The sequence below is a fragment of the Lepus europaeus genome, chromosome 17 (assembly GCF_033115175.1).
Source record: "Lepus europaeus isolate LE1 chromosome 17, mLepTim1.pri, whole genome shotgun sequence".
NCBI classification, from domain to species: Eukaryota; Metazoa; Chordata; class Mammalia; order Lagomorpha; family Leporidae; genus Lepus; species Lepus europaeus.
The window spans coordinates 32,617,973-32,637,076 of record NC_084843.1 but is presented as its reverse complement, the minus strand read 5'-3'; the positions used below and the strand labels follow the sequence as shown (position 1 = coordinate 32,637,076).

At 51.0% G+C, this 19,104-nt stretch overlaps 1 protein-coding gene across 1 annotated transcript in view; it reads right to left on the bottom strand.

Moving 5' to 3' along the window:
* The window catches only part of TLL2 (tolloid like 2), a 137,701-nt gene that overhangs the window by 65,524 nt on the left and 53,073 nt on the right, over positions 1–19,104 (bottom strand). The window contains exons 3-4 of the mRNA XM_062214274.1: positions 8,293–8,356; positions 1,119–1,240 (exon numbers count right to left, since the gene is read on the bottom strand). Coding sequence (XP_062070258.1) covers positions 1,119–1,240; positions 8,293–8,356 — 186 coding nt within the window. The remainder of the gene's footprint in view (positions 1–1,118; positions 1,241–8,292; positions 8,357–19,104) is intronic.

The window sequence follows — 19,104 nt, the reverse complement described above, 5'->3', positions numbered from 1 at the left end:
TATCTTCTGTACGTGAATGGGTAGCACATGGGCATTAGAACACCAGCCCCTGCCCCTCGAGTGCCAGTCCAGTTTCAGTGGCATCTGCATGGTCTCCCCACCCTCTGTAGCTTAGTTCCAGGAGTCTGCATTTCCTGTTCTCATCTGATCATGGCAGTGCACCTTCTTCCCCTTGAACTTCACTCCACATCTTCAATTTGGCTAGGGGAAAGATTACCTTTTTTTCTTAACATTTCTATAGCTATGTAAGAGGTCCCTACCAGTTCAGTTAGTCAGATTGCCAGGCTCAGAAATTTGGCATGTAACATCATTTTAAACCTGAAATTGATTGTTTTACTTCTAGAATTTCTAGAACAGAAGTCATACACTTGCAGTCTTGGGATAAACCCAGCCCACAGATGTGTTTTGTTTGGCCTGGACATTTTTGGCCCACACTATGTTTTTTTTAAAAATCTCACATTAGGAGCCAACTTTTAAAAATCAAGGGATTTCACATAGCAATCCGGATTTTCTAGTTTTTTCTCTAAAAATGGAATGATCTGGCAACAGTGGGTCCATCTTCCGTCATGGCACAACCCGGGGGAGTGCAAGAGCACCTGCTCCCGAGTCAGAACATGTGTCCTCTTGTTTGCTAGCATCTCTCCCCCTCCACACAGTCCCATCCGGCCCACTTCATCTATTTCGACACCACCCGCACCGCACGACCTGCCTGACCCCAACCAGCACTCTGATTTGCGTTCCCGGCTCTAGAAAACAAGTGGCACCAAGATTCCCTCTGTGGCTCTCTGCAAGACGGCAAGATGTGGCTGCCTGTTCACCACCCTCTGCTCCACACCCTACGTGGTGCCCAGGTGGTAGCAAGCATTCAGTATTTTTGGAATCTGAATGAATGAATGAAAGAATGGGTGAACTGTTCTAAAAATAAACAGCCCAACAGTCCAAACAATTCTGTGGCGGAAACCTCTCTAAAATGTTGGCAACGCCGAGGCCCTTAATGTTTACATCCTGAGAATCATCACGTCTTAAGTAATCACAGGCAGCGGTGGAGCAAGTGGAAGTTTGTTATTCATTTCCCACATGGTTTTCAACAAGTCTCTTAATTTTCATCTGCTGCCAACTCTCCTTTGGAGAATGGGCAAAAATACTTCTCCGTTTGAGGGAATAACACGCAGCTGTCCCCTGGTGCTCGGACAGGCTGCGCTCCACATGCACGTGGCCTGGTAATGCCAGGGTCGGTTTTCTGCAGCCGAGTCAGCATGGGAAAATCTTAAGTGCACCTGGAAAGAGGCTGGGGTGTAATTTCCAGAGATGGGTTATTGAATGACAGTTTCCCCTTCGGTCCAGTGAGAAATTTAATTTGCTGAGGACTCAACACAGGAAGCATTTGCCGATTAAAAATATGTCTAAACAGATGTTCAGCTCAGCCTGGAAGAAGGATCTTAATGCAACTGTCATTATTGGATTTTCTTGGATTACTACTATCTGGAGTCAGAGCCCAACTCGAAGGATGTAATTATTTATTGTGGCCAAGAGTCCCGCATTTGAGCGGGGGCTTAGGGGCATCTGAAAGGGCTGAGCGTGCTGGGGGCAGGGTGGGCTGGGGGATAAAGCCCATTTAAATTCTCTGGCCCCCGGAGCAACCCCGTGCCGCTCGGAAGCAGCAGAGCGGATGCTGCTATTCCCCGTTCCATTTCCAGCCGAAGGCGCAGCCGTGTCATAAACGGAACCCAGCCCCCTCGAGCGAGGAACTGCAATTTTCAGATTAGGCAACTGGTCACTCCCACGCTGGAAGTAAATGCCGGAATGACACAGCCATGGGCAGAGCCCTCACCTGGGGAGAGATGGGTACATCGCGCTGTGCCGGCTGCTCTCCCGGCAGACTGAAGAGCAGGCTTTATGAAAGGGAGGACGGCGGCTATGCACATTAGTCTGAGAAACTCAACGACGTTCTTGTGTCTGTGCCCCACCCCCACCTCCGTGCCCAGAGTCCAGCGGAGGCATCATGTACTTTTTAAAGCGCCCTGAGCGATGACAAAGCTAGCAAAGTGTGGGAGCTCCTGATTTGGCCCAAAGGTTAAGACTGAGGCTTTGGGAGCAGGGAGACTTCATGTCAAGGGAAATGCTGCCATTTGCTATCTGTGTGGCTTCGAGCACACTTCCTGCGGCATGATGTGAGCATTGAACCTGGTAATTAACCGCAAACACCTGCTGTAAGGGCTCAAGGAGAGCTGCTGTAATCACCAGGAAAGGGGCCGCGCTGTGGCCTAGAGATAAAGCCTTTGCCTGCAGCACCAGCATCCCATATGGGCACCGGTTCAAGTCCTAGCTGCTCCTCTTCTGATCCAGCTATCTGCTATGGCCTGGGAAAGCAGTAGAAGATGGCCCAAGTGCTTGGGCCCCTGCACCCACGTGGGAGTCCGGAAGAAGCTCCTAGTTGCAGATTGGCTCAGCTCTGGTCGTTGTAGCCATTTGGGGAGTGAACCAGTGAATGGAATAGCTCTCTCTCTTTCTAACTCTGCCTCTCAAATAAATAAATAAATATATCTTTAAAAAAAAAATCACCAGGAAGGGCTGCCTCTGGGACCAGGGACAGGATACAAAGGTGGCCATAGGGTAGCCTCAGTGGCTGTACCTGAATGTGCTGACCTAAGTGACACCTGGGGATTCCAGCACTAGGGGGAGTTTCTCGGGATCCCTGTGGGTGGGACCTTGTTCTCTAGAGCAGCCAGATTCCACTGCTGTCTGCTTCGGCACCTCCTGAAAGTGGGGGGTCCTTTCCCTCCTGCGTACCTGATTCTGGAAATCAGGCTCTGTCTAAACAGTCACAGCTCCAGCCACGCAGCAGTTCCACACTTCATTTCCTTAAGCCCATCATCAGCCCTGCCATGCTTGCATGCCCCCACCTCCGGGGACGGAGGCTTCTCGGACCAAACTGGCGGCCAAGGGGACTCGAGCGAGCCAGTGAGTAGCTCGCCCCTCCCTGCAGCTGGAGGCACAACCCCCACCCGGGTCAGGGCTGAGGGGAGCCACACAATGCCAGGAGGTAAGAGTGCCACTGCAGTGGGCCACAGCCTTCCCTCCCATCCTCTCTCCTGCCTGGGTAGCCTCGTGTTCCAGGGGTGGTGGAAGGGAGGCAGGCCGAGATTCCAGGGGAATCTGAGATGGACTCCACTTCTCTTATTTTTAATTCCAACATAAACGAGAGGCCCTCAGGCTGGTGCCTGACGGTGCCTGAAGGGACAGGAGGGGAGAGTGGAGAGCCAGGCTAGCACGGCCTGGAAAGCGTGCCCCTGCTTCACCTGGGGGCCTCCTTCCTCCTCGGGTTGCCCTGGGGGCTCACAGACCTTCTCGTCTGCTGCTGGACCAAGAAGGAAGACTGGGCTGGCCATGACACTCATGGTCCTGCTCAAACCAGGGCCACTGAAAGGGCTGCAGGCGATGGCTGTGGCCAGCTTTGGGGACATTTGTGCAAGAGGGGGAGTGTTGTTGTCATCATCCTCCTTAAAAATCTCAGCAAGGGCTCTGGTTGCAGTGCACAATCCAACTGGAGACAGAATTTTAATGGCCCACAGCAGCCTTATCCCTTCCTGTTTCCCATAGCTGTGCCTGCGTGCAGCTGTCAGACAGCTGTGGGGTCCGAGTCCCGAGGTGGACCCTGCACTGGTAGCGCTGGATGATATTGCTTGGAGCTGGTGTGGAGGGGAAAAGGTGCCAGAATGACATTCATCGAGGCACCTGGCTGTGCACTTTACATAAATACTATTTCAAAGTCTCTCCAAACTTCACAAGAGGGGCTGGATAGCTTGTCCAAAGTCACAGTTCCTATGTGATTGAGCTGGGATTTGATGTCTGTTTATCTGGTCAGGTCACTTTATATTCAACAAACTGTTAATTATCAAAAGCTCTGACAATATCCAATGCAGGTGAGCAGACAAGGCGGAGTGAGGGAAGGTGGCCGAGAGTCTCCAAACCCGGCCACCACCAGGTCGTCTCCTTTCCGTGAGCTCATCTCACATCTCACATGAAGCAGCAGAAGCTACCTGCTGCTCCCCGCCCCAGGCTGGCCTTTGGGCTTGTCTTAACCAACAAAGGAGGAGTTCTGAGTGCAGATCTTGAATGGATATCTGCTTCTGCCCTCTGGGAAGCCAGCCACCATGCTGGCTAGCCAAGGGGATGGTGAAGATCCACACGGAAGAGGCACCAAGGCTGTGGTTAAAGCTTTTTTGGACCTTCCAGCCCAGTCCAGCTGCTAGATGCATGCGGTCGGGTGAACGATCCCATTCAACATCAGTGCCCAAACCATCCCACTTAGCCCCGTCAATACAGAGAACTGAAAGATAACAAGTCATTGTTCGAACTTTGAGGGTGGTTTCATGCAACAAGAAATCACATAAATAGGGAGAAAAATGAGGCATGGCAACCTACATCCCTGCAGGGTGATGGCAACACTCCCCCGACCTGTTCCCTCCCTACACTCCATGCTCCATCCTAGCACTAAGTGATGGTCATCTGTGGCCAAATGAAGTACTGAGTTTGCCCAGTGTCTGCGGGGCCTGAAAACTCACAAGCCAAAATGTCCTTGAATCGGCAAAGCAGAAAAATATAGATTCAGCACAGTCCCCATAAATAAGTCATATCACTAAAAAAAAACAATGTGGGTTTATCAAATTGCCCTCTCTGTAAAAGCAGTTAAACTGCTTTTAAAAGGGAAATCCACCACCAGACAGAAAAGGGGCAGAGGATACAAGGAGGCAAGGCCCAGAAGTAGACACCTGCTCAGATGGGTCACCACCCACCCACATACATCACTGTACACACAGATGGATGACCACTCACTCACATGGATTACTGTACACCTAGATCACCACACCCCCAGACAGATCACCACCCACCCACATACATCACCTCACACCCACATGGATCACCACACACCTACATCACTACACCCTCAGATAGACTGCCTCACACCCACATGGATCACCACACACCTACATCACTACACCCTCAGATAGATCACCTCACACCCACATGGATCACCACACACCTACATCACTACACCCTCAGATAGATCACCTCACACCCACATGGATCACCACATACCCACATGGATTACAGTACACCTAAATCACCACACCCCCAGATAGATCACTTCATACCCACATGGGTCACCACACACCCACATGGCTCACCACACACCTAGATCATTATACACCTAGACAGATCACCTCACACCCAGATCACTGCACACCCACATGGGTCACCATACACCTAGATAGATCACTGACAAACAGAGAATAAGATATTCAAAGGCACCAGCAGTCAGTGAATACAAATTAACTAGACATGGGGTATTGTTTACTTGTTTACAAACAATGACGGGTCAGGTGCTTGGCCTAGCTATTAAGGTGCCCACCTTCCACACTGCAGTGCTGGGGTTCCATACCCAGCTCAGGTTCCTGACTTCAGCTCCCTGCTAAGGCAGACCAGGAGAAGGCTCAAGTCATTGAGCTCCTGGCTCCTGGCTTCAGTTCCAGCCATGGGCTGTTGAAAGTTTTTAGGAGTGACGGGTGAACACTGATTACAATGCTATTGAGGATGTGGGGGAAAAAGGTATACTTATAAGTTCCTATAAAAGGGGGCCGGCACTGTGGCTCACTGGTTAATCCTCTGCCTGCGGCGCCAGCATCCCATATGGGCGCCGGGTTCTAGTCCTGGTTGCTCCTCTTCCAGTCCAGCTCTCTGCTGTGACTTGGGAGGGCAGTGGAGGATGGCTCAAGTGCTTGGGCCCCTGCACCCGCACGGGAGACTGGGAGGAGGCACCTGGCTCCTGGCCTTGGATCAGCATAGCTCCGGCCATTGTGGCCATTTTGGGGGGTGAACCAACAGAAGGAAGACCTTTCTCTCTGTTTCTCTCTCACTGTCTGTAACTCTACCTGTCAAATAAATTTTAAAAAATATTTAAGATAAGTTGCTATAAAAATGTAGATTGTAACACATTTAGAAAAGCAATCTAGGGCCGGTGCCATGGCTCACTAGGCTAATCCTCCGCCTTGCGGCGCTGGTACACCAGGTTCTAGTCCCGGTCGGGGCACCAGATTCTGTCCTGGTTGCCCCTCTTCCAGGCCAGCTCTCTGCTGTGGCCAGGGAGTGCAGTGGAGGATGGCCCAAGTGCTTGGGCCCTGCACCCCATGGGAGACCAGGAGAAACACCTGGCTCCTGCCATCAGATCAGCGTGGTGCACCGGCCGCAGCACGCTGGCTGTGGCGGCCATTGGAGGGTGAACCAACGGCAAAAGGAAGACCTTTCTCTCTGTCTCTCTCTCTCACTGTCCACTCTGCCTGTCAAAAAATAAAAAAAAAAAGAAAAGAAATCTAACCACATCTATTGAAAACATACCAAATTCTTGTATGCATGAAATTCAAACTTTTTTGTACCAAAATAAACTTAACTTTAACTCCATTTTCCCCTGACCTCTTTGAAGTACCCTCACATGTAAGGATCTCTGAGTGGGTTTAGAAATGTTTGCTGCAGGTCTTGCTCACGACAGCAAGCACTTGAAGTGAATGCTAACTGATATGGGAACAATCAAATCAATTATGATCCATCCATTCCTGCAGTATTTTGCAACTGCTCAAATGAATACATTTAACTTAGAACAAGTGCTTTGGAGGGGTTTCCCATGAAGCACTGATGAGAAAAGCATGATACATAAAAGTATGCATTGAATATGATCCCATTTCTCAACCACAAAGACAAGGCCTATAACAGTATTTACGTTCATATCTATGATACATACGTATCCCTATGTAAGCACACAGGTGATATATGTGCAAGGAAGGGTGCATATGAAATTATTAGAGTACAGAGAGGGAAGAGGAGAACAAGGGAGCCAAATGAAAGGGGAAAGTGTGTGTGGAGGGGACTATATGATATAGCATCACCTTTAAGCATTTGTGTGGCTATACAGGGTACTCCTCAACTTACAATGAAGTTATGCCCTAATAAAACCCATCAAAGTTGAAAGCATCCTTACACTGAAAATGCATGTAATAGACCTGACCGAGGGCACGTCCTAGCTCAGCCATGAGCACACTGCAGGATCGGTGTCCACTCCACTGGAGCTTGCAGGGCTGATGGGAAGCTGCGCTCATTGCTACTGCCCAGCACAGAAAGAGGACCGCACCGCACGTGGCTCGCCCAGGAAAAGCTCAACATTCTAAATGCAAAGTATGGTTTCTATTGGATACATGATGCTTTTGCACCACGGTACGGTCCCCAAATCATAAGTCGAGCCATCGTGAGTCAAGGACTGTCTCCAGACACATGCCTATGTGTAAAACTCCAAGCTCATGGGAAAGCAAAGGCATGAACTAAAGAGAAGCCTTCTGTTCCTTCTCCACATAGCCCTCCCTGAAACACAGGATTCTGGCATTTAGAAAAATCGCTCCTGCAGCTCGGCAGTCAACTTGACATAGACGAAGCGCCCCGGAGGACCTCGAGCCCTGATTCCCACAGACTACAGCCAGACAGAAGCACAGCACGCTCCCTTGTGCGTCTCTGCCAGTGATCCCCAAGCTGGGCGCCCTAAGAACAGGGAGACCACACTCGGGCCTGAGCATTTGTGCAGGGACAGGCTGCGGTGGCGCCTCCTGGTGGCCCACGGGCTGATAGGCTGCCCCTACTCACAAACAACCAGCCGCACCTGCCCCTGCTCCGCCCTTCACAGCCCACGGGAGGGGGTGCTCACACTTGCACCCCCAGCTTCTAGCCCAGCTTCATTTTCTTTCCTGGCGTCCTGCGCCCACTCATTCTCCCAGTCACTCAGCTCCCAAAGCCTCGTCCTGTGTCCTCCAGGCCTCAGGATCCTCACCTCCCAAGCTGAAGCCACAGGGTCCCCGGGCAACACAATGCCCTCTTCCCCAGCAGCAAGCCAGCCTCGCCCCTCAACCAGAAGTTTTCCTTCAGACCTACAACCTCAGCGCTTCGCATCCTTTATTTCAACTGCTGACACTGGAAGCCAAAGGGCCACAGAGCTGCCCAAAGCTGGGGAGTAGGGAGTGGGGAGCAGGCAGTGGGCAGGACCTGCTTCATGGGAACAGGGTCTCCGATGGGGGTGATAAGAAGGACTGGGATCTACGGAGTGGTGATGGTTCCACAAAACTGCGAATGTGCTGAACACCACTACACGGGACAGTTCAAAATGAATAAGATGGTAAATGTTATACTATGTGTATTTGATGTCATAAAAGAGAGAGAGAGAGGTGCCCCAACACTGGTCGGGGCTCCCATTACCCTCTCCAGCTTCTTCCCTGCTGCTGTTCGGGCCAGCTCTCGGATGGCTGCTCCGCAAGCCCACCTGGAGGAAGGGAGGAGAGAAGACCGGGAGGCTGCAGCAGCATTCTCTGCACCAGCCTCGAGGGCCGAGGGGGCCGAGCAGGGCCCCAGGGCGCCGGCCAGGAGCACTGTGGGGCGGCTAAGACCTGCTCAGCACCAGTGACTGCTTGGCAGGAGCTCTTCCGGATGCAAGGGCGAAACAGAACCCGCCCCTTATAGCCACAACCTAATAAAAGTACTGCTCTCCTGATCGCTCAAGGGCACTCAGAATTGAATTTACAAATTCGGCAGACACCCTATAAAGTCAGCATCCTCACCCCCACCCCCACTTTCACAAGAAACACCCACAACAAACAGGCAGCTGGAGTCCAGGTACGGAGCCCAGGGCAGCGGCTGCTGCACCGTGGTGTGTTCTGTTGCTGCTCCCCTGGCATTCTGGGCGTTTTCTACACGTTCCGGCAATCTCTACATTCGGGTTTCATTTTTGGGGTAAATCTCCCCTTAGAAGCTGCTGGGATCAGACTGTGTAGATGTTGCTACGAAGGACAGTGGGGCTCACATGTGCTTACTGGCAGCCATCTGTAAGCTGTGTGGGTGTTCCTCTCCACCAGGAAGCTGGCCAATCACCAAATATATATATACAATATTTAAAATTTGAGATTCAGAGTTACAGAGAAAGGAAGAGAGAGGGAGAGAGGGAGAGGGAGAGAGAGGGAGGGAGAGAGGGAGGGGCGGAGGGAGGGAGGGAGAGATCGCTCTTGCATCCGCTGGTTCACTCCCCAAATGGCCACAATGACCAGGGCTGGGCCAGGCTGAAGCCAGGAGCCAGGAGTTTCCTCTGGGTCCCCCACATAAGTGCAGAGGCTCAAGCATTTGAGCCATCCTCCATTGCTTTCCCAGATGCATTAGCAGAGAGCTGGGTCACAAGTGAAGCAGCCTGGACTTGAACCGGCGCCCACATGGGATCCCAGCATTACAGCCAGAGGCTTAACCTGCTTCACCACAACACTGGCCCCTCACCAAGTATTTATGAGACCGATCATGCGCCAGGTACAGTTCCAGGCATTGTGGATCCAGCAGTGACCAAGACAGATGAAAGAAATACATTCTCAATAAGCAGTAGGTAGAAGAGGTGAATGACTAAAACAACTGAGGGTCCAGAAGTTGCCCCAAACACGGTCAAATGCAACATGTGGTAGAGTGACTGTGGTGAGCCACTGGCATGACACAGTGCTTGCGATCTGAGAGGCAGGACAGGCCCAGACACAAGGCCATCTAGGCCTGAGCATCCCCAGCATGGGCAGGATGGGGAAAGAGCCTGGACTGGGAATGAGCTTGCCATGTGGAGGGGTAGGTAGCCTATGGCAGGCAGGATGGATAAGGCCAGAGAGGAGGCCTTTGCTAGCCAGTAAAGTCCTTTGAGTTTATTCTTTGTCATAGGGACCCTGCAGGTAAGAGGTGTGTTTTTAAATTGTCTTTGACCAAGATTGTTCTGTGGTACAGGTGGGCTGAAGTGGAAGCCAAGTGATTGGTTAGGAGCCATGGTCCAGGTGAGAATGGGAGCCTGGAGTAACCACCACGGTAGATGTTGGGCACTTGTCACACCTGTCATGGTTGGGGTGTGGCTGCTGGATTAGATGGGGGCGGAAGTGAGACCGGGACACTGGGAGGGCATTTCTGTGTCGTGGATGGAATGTAACCCCATTGTACAGAGGAGGAAACTGAGTCACAAAGTGATGAGCCCAGAGCTGCCTTAGCCCCTAAGAGCCACCGAGGGCTCAGGACGGGAGCCAGAAGACCTTTCCTGTACCTGCAGCTGAGAGAGTTTCCAGCGCTACTCAGCAAAGCCACACACTGAGCGAGCACCACGCTGCCCACCACACAGCCTGACTTCTGGGCCTGGCCCAGTTGCTGGCCTCTGTCCTTCTCCTGACTCTGCTGGGGGCAGGCACCGCAGCTGCCCGGCCTCCTGTCAAGAGGTGGCTGACAGGGACCAGGAGGGGACGGGAGGCCCCGGCTGCACCCTGCTAGTTCCGCCGCCCCTGGCCAGCTCCGAATCCGCTCATACACTCCCCACAGCTGCCTCGGCTGCACAGCCAGCTCCCGGCCCAAGGGTGTTCTCCCAGTTGCGATACCACTTCCTCTCGGGCTAAAGGGCAAGGGAAATCCTGACGCTCCCGCTCCCGGGCTGGGGGGGGGGGGGGGGAGGCGTGTCCATCGTGGGGCAGGAGCAAGGCTAGGGCCGCCTCCATGCCACCAAGCAACCGTGGATGAGCCCCAGGCGTCGGTAGCCACAGGTACAGTGGCACAGACCCCGTGAGGTAAACAGTTTGGGCATTCGCTCACTTAACAAATATTTAGCGAGCACCTGCTCTGTGCCAGAGGCTGCTTCTACTGCTTGGGATCCTGCAGAAACCCTGCCCTGACGGAGTAAGGGAGAGAAGGACAAACGGGCAACTGAATACCTAAGTCAGCTGTGCTCCGCAGACTACTGTGAGGCTGCCGCTTCAGGTCCGGGGGGAGCACAAGCCCGGAGGACGCCGCGGGTGGCCCGGGAGGAGCACAGCAGCGGGAAAGGGCGGCAGAGACCAAGGTCCTGGGGTGGGAATGTGCATGGCAGCAGGGAGCTGGGCATGACGGCACTGGAGTGAGGGGGAGACGTGGGCTTCATTCTGAGTGATCTGGACAGGCGCAGGAAGACAGCAAAGGGCTTTGTAGCTACACCAGCTTGGAGGGCAGGGGTTACGAATAGTGCACAAGGATGGAGAGGCATCCCAAGCTGAGATCTGAGATGAGATTCCAGACGGTGCTGGAAGCCCAGCATGGAGGGCTGGCAGGTTGAGACCTGTTTGGTTCCTATGAGAGGGACTGAGGAGCAAAAAGAAGAACAGATGCATCGGGTGTCTGGGCACAGCCCTAGGTTCAAGGTGAGCGGGAGGCTGAGACCGAGGGAGCGGGTGAGCCTGGGAGTCACTTTGCAGCAGGTGCAGAGCCATCCAGGAGCAGGACTTCCGACTCCCCCTCCCCCACTCTCAGCTGTGTGGATTAGTGCAGGAGGGAAAGCTCTGGAGGAGGTGACCAGTGGTCCTGCAGCAGACGGCCGCTTAGACAGTGGGTGCTGACCACTTGCTAGACAGTGCCAAGGGTTTTCCTGGCTTGGGGTTTTGTAATTCAGTCCTCATAAAAATCCAACAACAAGGCCGGCGCCGTGGCTCAACAGGCTAATCCTCCACCTTGCGGCGCCGGCACACCAGGTCTAGTCCCGGTCGGGGCGCCGGATTCTGTCCCGGTTGCCCCTCTTCCAGGCCAGCTCTCTGCTATGGCCCGGGAAGGCAGTGGAGGATGGCCCAAGTGCTTGGGCCCTGCACCCCATGGGAGACCAGGAGAAGCACCTGGCTCCTGCCTTCGGATCAGCGCGATGCGCCGGCCGCAGCGGCCATTGGAGGGTGAACCAATGGCAAAAAGGAAGACCTTTCTCTCTCTCTCTCTCTCTTACTATCCACTCTGACAAAAAAAAAAAAAAAAAAAAAAAAATCCAACAACAAAAGGACCCTGAATGTGTCCATTCTACTGATGGCAAAACAGATTCCAAGAGGAATCATGGTGACTACCGGAGGGGAGCCCTGTCTTATCCCCAAACCCATGCACCAGAAATGAGAACCAGGAGCACAAGGAAAGTTCCAGGCAGAAGTGGGTTGTTCCCCAGGGGAAGGGTGTGGGCCCCGAGGACCCTGGAGTCGTGACAAAGCTGAGCAGGACAGTTAATTAGAAAAACTCTCCTCTGTCCCTGCCAGCCAGAGATGAGGGCGTGCACACCTCAGGCTGCCAGGGTGGACCACTGGACTTGCGTGGAATTCTCCTGCTCTGGCCTCTGTCCTGATGAGAAGCCTTCTGCGGCTCCCCCACCCCCCGCCCCCGAGATGAATCCCAGCTCCTCACGCAGCTGACTGAGGCCGCTAAGACACGACCCTACCAGCCTGCTCGCCCTCTGCTCAGCCACACCAAGCTGGCGCTTTGGTTTTCCCCTCTTTCAGCCCCTTCCTCAGCCTCATCTTCCTCTTCACCTGGCCAAATCCTCCGCCATGGATGCACCACTTCCTCTGAGAAGCCACCCCAAAGCTCCTAGTGAGTTAAAAGGCCTGCTCCTCTGTGCTCCCACAGCCCCCTGGCATGGAAGCACGTGCTCAGTAAAATACGGGATGGATGGACAGATTAAGAGTGTGGGGGTAGCATTTCAAAAGAGGACTCAATCATTTCTAACTGAGCTTACCTGTTGGAAATGTGTGCCCTTATTAGCTTTAATGGAGAGAAGGGGCAGCTATTCTTAGAACAAGGGCTCTCAACCTCAGGTGCAATTTTGAATCATCTGAGAAAGCTTTTAGAAGACGTGGCTGTCTGAGCCCCGCACCTGGAGGTTCTGATTTAATTGCTCTGGGGCGTGGCCTGGGCAGGTGGAGTTTCAACAGCTCCCCAGGTGACCCTAAGGTGCAGGAAAACTCATCTTGTACTCTCTGCTTGCGCCCAGCCTCTCCCCTTCGAAGCTCTCCAGGAGTGGAAGACTGGAGTCGAGGTACCTCAAACAAAAGAAGTCATTTCTCACCTCTCAATCGGTGGGAAGTGACCCTCCACGGCAGTAAAAGCCAAGAGTGCGACAGGTGTGGCTCTGGGGGCGCTGCAGCTCTAGGAGCCAAGGAGAGGGAAATAGCCCAGGGCAGACGGAGGCTGGGGGCGCGCGACAAGCACTCGGGTATGGATACACTGTCCTTGGGTATAGTCGCAAGACAACAAATATTTGCAATAAAAACCCCACAGATATAGCCCCAGATTTGATCTTTGCTTAATTACCTCTTCAGTGAGAGGGTGTGCACAGACCTTGTAGATTTCATTAGTCACGGGGTTTATTCAAACGTCTCCTTTGCATAAGAAATCCAGGCTTACAGCTGGTCTCTGTAAGGAAAGAATGGCCTGCAGGCCTTGAAAAGAGAGCTCCGGCCTGTTCAGGCTCTCACCGAGGCACAGCAGAGGTCAGTGGCCCGTGATGCATGGGGCCCGGCTGAAATGTTCCTATCCAGCATTTGCAATTCAATCCCACAGTTTCCTTTATGGAGCAATTCACTAAATTCAGAGTTGTTCTTTTTTCTAATTCACCATATAATTCACCTCCCAAGTTCAATTAAGAAGCAATCTGTTAGCAACTTTGGAAGCAAGCTGCTTTTCTTTGGGAAAGGCCAATTTTCTTCCGCTCCCAACAAAAAAGTGCCTTAATTATATGCATCGCAGGAGACGCTGGTGTACACACAACGCCCCTCCACCGTAATTAATGAAATATTAATGATACACATCCAAGGACATCTAGGCAGAAAGAGGTGAGGCTTCTTCAAAGCCCGAGAGCACAGTCTTGCGCTGCAGAGCAGCGTTGTCCATTTGGACAACAGGGCTATGTTCATAGAGGAAAACACTCTACCTTAATATTCCTTCCATTCTTTTTCTTCTTAAAGCCCAACATCCTTGGTTTTCTTAAACAGCCAGTTTAAACCTGCAGATTATCTGAAGCATACCCAGAAGTCATTCATGGAATCCTCAAGCTGTCCCTCTGAGGTGTGTGTCATTCCCATCCTACATGCAGGTGACTGAGACTCAGAGCAGGGAGGATGTCACTGGGGACACACAGCATTGGGTGGAGAAGCGAGATTCTCTGCAGATGGGCCTGGGGTTTAAGCCCCTCGCCAGAGCAATGTCAGCTCTCAAAGTTACTGATTTCTATACCTGCATTTACAGCCTTGACCCATCAAAGGTAAACCCACCAAAGATGTGCTTTGTTTTATTCTAGGGGGAAAAAATCTGCACAAGGCCTTAACAATCATTTCATCACTAGTCCATTCACTCAAAAGATCTTGGTCAAGGGGGCAGGTGTTGTGGTATGGTGATCTTGCTTCAATGCCGGCATCCCACACTGGAGGAGTGCCAGTTCACGTCCTGACTGCTCTGCTTCTGATCCAGCTCCCTGCTAATGCACCTGGGAAATAGCACAGGCTGGCCCAAGTGCCTGGGCCCCTGCACCCACGTGGCAGACTGGAAAGGAGTGCTGGACTACTGGCTTTAGCCTGGCCTAGTCCCAGCCATTGTAGCTATCCAGGGAGTGAACCAGCAGATGGAAAATCTCTCTTTCTGTCTCTCCCTCTCTCTCTGTAATTCTAACTTTCAAATAAACCTTTTTAAAAACTATCTTGGCTGAGCGCCTGCTTTGGGCAGACTTTGCTGGGGTTCCTGCAGCTTTGCCTGCCTTCAGGATACCTGTGTTCTAATGGAGCAGGTGGAACTTAGAGATCAGTGATGAGGTCCTCTCATAGAGGGATTAAGTACTTTGGAGAAATGAAAAGTTTTATGAAAAAGCAGTGGGGGTGGGAGCACAGGGAAGCTGGGGAACCAGTGACATTTGAGCTGAGACCTGAGAGGGGGAGATCCATCTGGGGAGAACATTCTAGCAAAACAAACAAACCAAAACTGCAAGTAGAAAAGGTCCTGTGGAAAGAAAACGGGAGTCCCGCGTGGCTGGAGCCGGGGCTGCACACCAGCAAGCACGGCAGGGGCGGCCCAGCGGAGTGCAGACGCCCAGGGCTCAGCCTCCCAGTCTCCCGCCCTCGGTCTCAAGTTCCCTCCCACCGCCTTCATGATTGCAAATCGATCACCTGCTGAAATGAGGGGGTGGTGCCGCTGGCCCTAGCAGCTCCCTAACCGTGGTCCTACAAGGTTCTAATCACCAGACTCATGAGGTCATTTGTTTCTCTGATATGTTATAACACGGTCTCAAGGGGTTTCTTTTCCAGGAACTCCAAGCTCAAAGCAAAAAGTACTATCACTTGCACACAGCCCTCAGGTGGAGTGAAGCCGGTTTCGCCACCATCAAAATCCTCTAAAGGACATGAAATCCCAGCCCATCCAACGAGGGTCAGGAGCCCTGCACACTCACCAGGAACCTATCCCCTTGGGGAGCCTGGGAATTAAGTGAGAGCTGCCTGCTCCTTGCCCTGGGCTTTGCCATAAACACCTTATTTCTCTCACAAACCCCACTGTCGGTGATTGGCTGTCTGCCGATGGGCGAGCGGACCCAGTCTTGAGGGTTCTACAGCCACTCCTGTGTTTTGGGGGGGTTTCTTTATCAGGAGTTGGCACCGACAGACGCCTTAGTGAGACTCATGCCTGCAGCATTTGCTGGGCTCGTCAGTCCCGGGTTATGCACACGGCAATCCTGTGCACGAGTACTGCCAGTCCAGTTGAATACAAGAGAAGACTGAGGTTCATACGTAAGCTTCCTAAGGTCACTCAGCTAGTCGCTGACTGAGTTCGCACTTCAAGGCAGCCCATCTGACCAGAATCCATGCATAAGCCCTGCCCTCTTCTCCATACCTGTGCGGCTGTGGTCTCAGTACTGCCCATCACAGGCAAGGCCAGAGGATAAGGCCTCTGCACAACTCGGTCAGGAAATTACCTGCGAGACACACCTGCTCAGCTGGAGTTTAAATTACTCCTTAGAAAAAATAAAGAGGCAAAGTCCCTTTAAAAGGTTAATTTAGGAGATGGGGTTTGGCCTAGCAGGTAAGCGGCTGGATGGGGCTGCCTGCCTACTCCTGTAAAGGAGTGCCTGTGTTCAACCCTGGCTCCGGGTCCTGACTCCAGTTTCCAGCTAACATGCGCCCTAGGACGCAGCAATGACGGCTCCAGGAGTTGAGTCTCTGCCACCCACGTCCACGAGACACCTGCATTGTGTTCTTGGCTTTGTCCTCAGCTCAGTCCCTGCTGCTGCGGGCATTTTGGGAGTGAACAAGCAGACAAGAGTTTCTCTCTCTCTCTCAAATAAATCAGAGAAATTTAGAGGATTATTTTAGGAACAAACAAGGCAATCACTAGGGTAATCAGTGTGTAATCTTAAATCATTGAATGCCAAGTAACTTTTATATCCACGCCAAATTTCAAATGCTACAGAAGGGAAAGTGAAAATGAGTGAAAAGACCATTGCCAGATTTTGTTAATGAAATGATTTAATATTGGCAAGTGTATAATAAAATGGGAGTTCTTATTTATAGTGCAGGAACACTATAAATTGGTAGCACTTTATGAGGAGGTAATTTTACACCATGTATCAAAATCCTTTAAAGGTGCCGGCGCTGGCACACAGCGGGTAAAGCTGTTGCTTGCAGTGCTGGCATCCCATATGGGCACCGGTTTGAGTCCTGGCTGCTCCACCTCTGATCCAGCTCTCTGCTATGGCCTGGGAAAGCAGTGGAAGATGGCCCAAGTCTTTGGGCTCCTGAACCCGTGTGGGAGACTCGGAGGAAGCTCCTGACTCCTGGCTTCAGATCTGTGCAGCTCCAGCTGTTGTGCCCAATTGGGGAGTGAACCAGCAGAGGGAAGACCTCGCTCTCTCTCTCTCTCTGTAACTCTCTGCCTTTCAAATAAATAAATAAATATTTTTTAAAAAAAATCCTTTAAAACAGGAAATAACATGACTTCTAGATATCTGTGCTAAGGAGGGAAGTGACAATGAAGACATGGCAAGTTCTTTTCAACATTATTTAGAATAAAAAAGACAGCAACGCCATACCCCCAAAAGGGAGATGATAAAGTAAGTTATAATGGGTGACATCTAACCTTTCACAATGTTTCAGAAGAAGGTTTATTAAATTGGAAAATGTTCACTGTATTAGGAAATAGTACCCAGCACAATTCCAGTAGAATATGGTGTGACTACATCTACATATCTAGGGCCTGGCGCTGTGGCATAGTAGGTAAAGCCACAGCCTGCAGTGCCAGCATCCCATATGGGCGCCAGTTCAAGTTCTGACTGCTCTACTTCCAATCCAGCTCTCTGCTATGGCCTCGGAAAGCAGTGGAAGATGGTCCAAGTCCTTGGGCCCCTGTACCCATGTGGAGACCCAGAAGAAGCTCCTGGCTCCTGGCTTCTGTATGGACCAGCCTTGGCCATTGAGGCCATTTAGGAAGTAAACCAGCAGATGGAAGACCTCTATCTTTCTTTCTCTCCCCCTCTTTCCTCCCTTCCTCTCTATCTCTCTCCCTCTGTAACTCTGCCTTTCAAATAAATAAATCTTTTAAATATATATATATATATATGTGAACACGGGTAAAGTACTTGAAGGGAATGCCCACAGTGATCACTGTATCTCTGGCTGGTGATTTCAGGGAGAATTGCATTTTCTTATATACTGTTTGTAATTTCTAAGTTTCATTCAACATACTGCTTTTATAGTCAGGTCATAAAAGGATTTTTTAAAAGAATAACTAGATTGCAGCATACAATTTGCTTTGGAACATGTGCTCTGCACACATACACATGCACACACACACACTTGAACACACACACATACACAGGCACACACAGTTGCCAAGGAAACCAGAACAAGAGCGGTCTGTCAGCGCCTTCCCTGGGCAGGGATGGCGGGCTCTTCCGAGACCCTGCCCTGGCTGATGGGGCTGAGAGTTTCCTCCCGTCCCCATGCAGAATCCTGGGGGCTTCTGAAACCTGCAAATCTTCCCAGAGCCTCCAGCCGGCTGTGCAGTTTGCTCGTTGCTGGATACTCACTCATCTTGAAGGCTTGCACCTTCATTTTGCCTGTCCCCTCATGTTTGGATGAGCTACCAGCAGGCCTTCTGCTTAGCCATGCTCTTGGAGTGCCTGGTGCCTACCTGGCTTCAAACTTCCAATTCTCTCCTCACTCCTGGACAGCTGCTGTTCTTGTCTACGTGGTCCATTTCTCTCATACCTAGCCCTGCCTTAACTTCTGAGCTATGCTCATTATTTATTGCCACAAAACAAAACGTGCTGCCTCCTAGGCTTGTGACAAAGGTTAAGAGAAAGACAGGGCATACAGCAATGGCCCGTGATCAGTCCTCATTGGGTTAGCTATCATTACCATCCCTGTCATTATCAAATCTGAAATTGTTTTCAAGTCTAAAAGGCATAACAGGGTGAAACAATACATCACAGACAAGACATTGTGTACTTGCAGCATCACAGATCAAGGGAAAAGTTCATCTCCTTCAAGCAGCTTAACAAAATCAAGTTTAAGCTGAGAATCCATTTATAGTCACAGGCAGTTGGAAGACCTCCCACTGTAACTGGGCAGGGTATTTCTTTAAACCTTTCTCTAGACAATGTTTGCCCATACCAATTTGAGAGAATTAACTAATGAAAAATTAACTGATGATATACTTTTTTGTTTTTTTTTTAATTAAAAAAATTTTTTTAAACTTTTATTTAATAAATATAAATTTCCAAAGTACAACTTTTGGATTATTGCAGCTCCCCCGCCCCAACCTCCCTGCCACCTGCAACCATCCCATCTCCCGCTCCCTCTCCCATCCCTTTCAGATCAAGATTCATTTTCAATTATCTTTATATACAGAAGATCAATTTAGGATATACTAAGTAAAGATTTCAACAGACTGCACCCACACAGATACACAAAGTATAAAGTACTGTTTGAGTACTAGTTATACCGTTAATTCACATAGTACAACACATTAAGGACAGAGATCTTACATGGGGAGTAAGTGCTCAGTGACTCCTGTTGTTTATTTAACAATTGACACTCTTATTTATGGCATCAGTAATCACCCAAGGCTCTTGTCACGAGTTGCCAAGGCTTTGGAAGCCTCTTGAGTTCGTCAACTGCAATCTTATTTAGTCAAGGTGGAAGTTCTTTCCTCCCTTCAGAGAAAGGTACCTCCTTCTTTGATGGCCTGTTCTTTCCG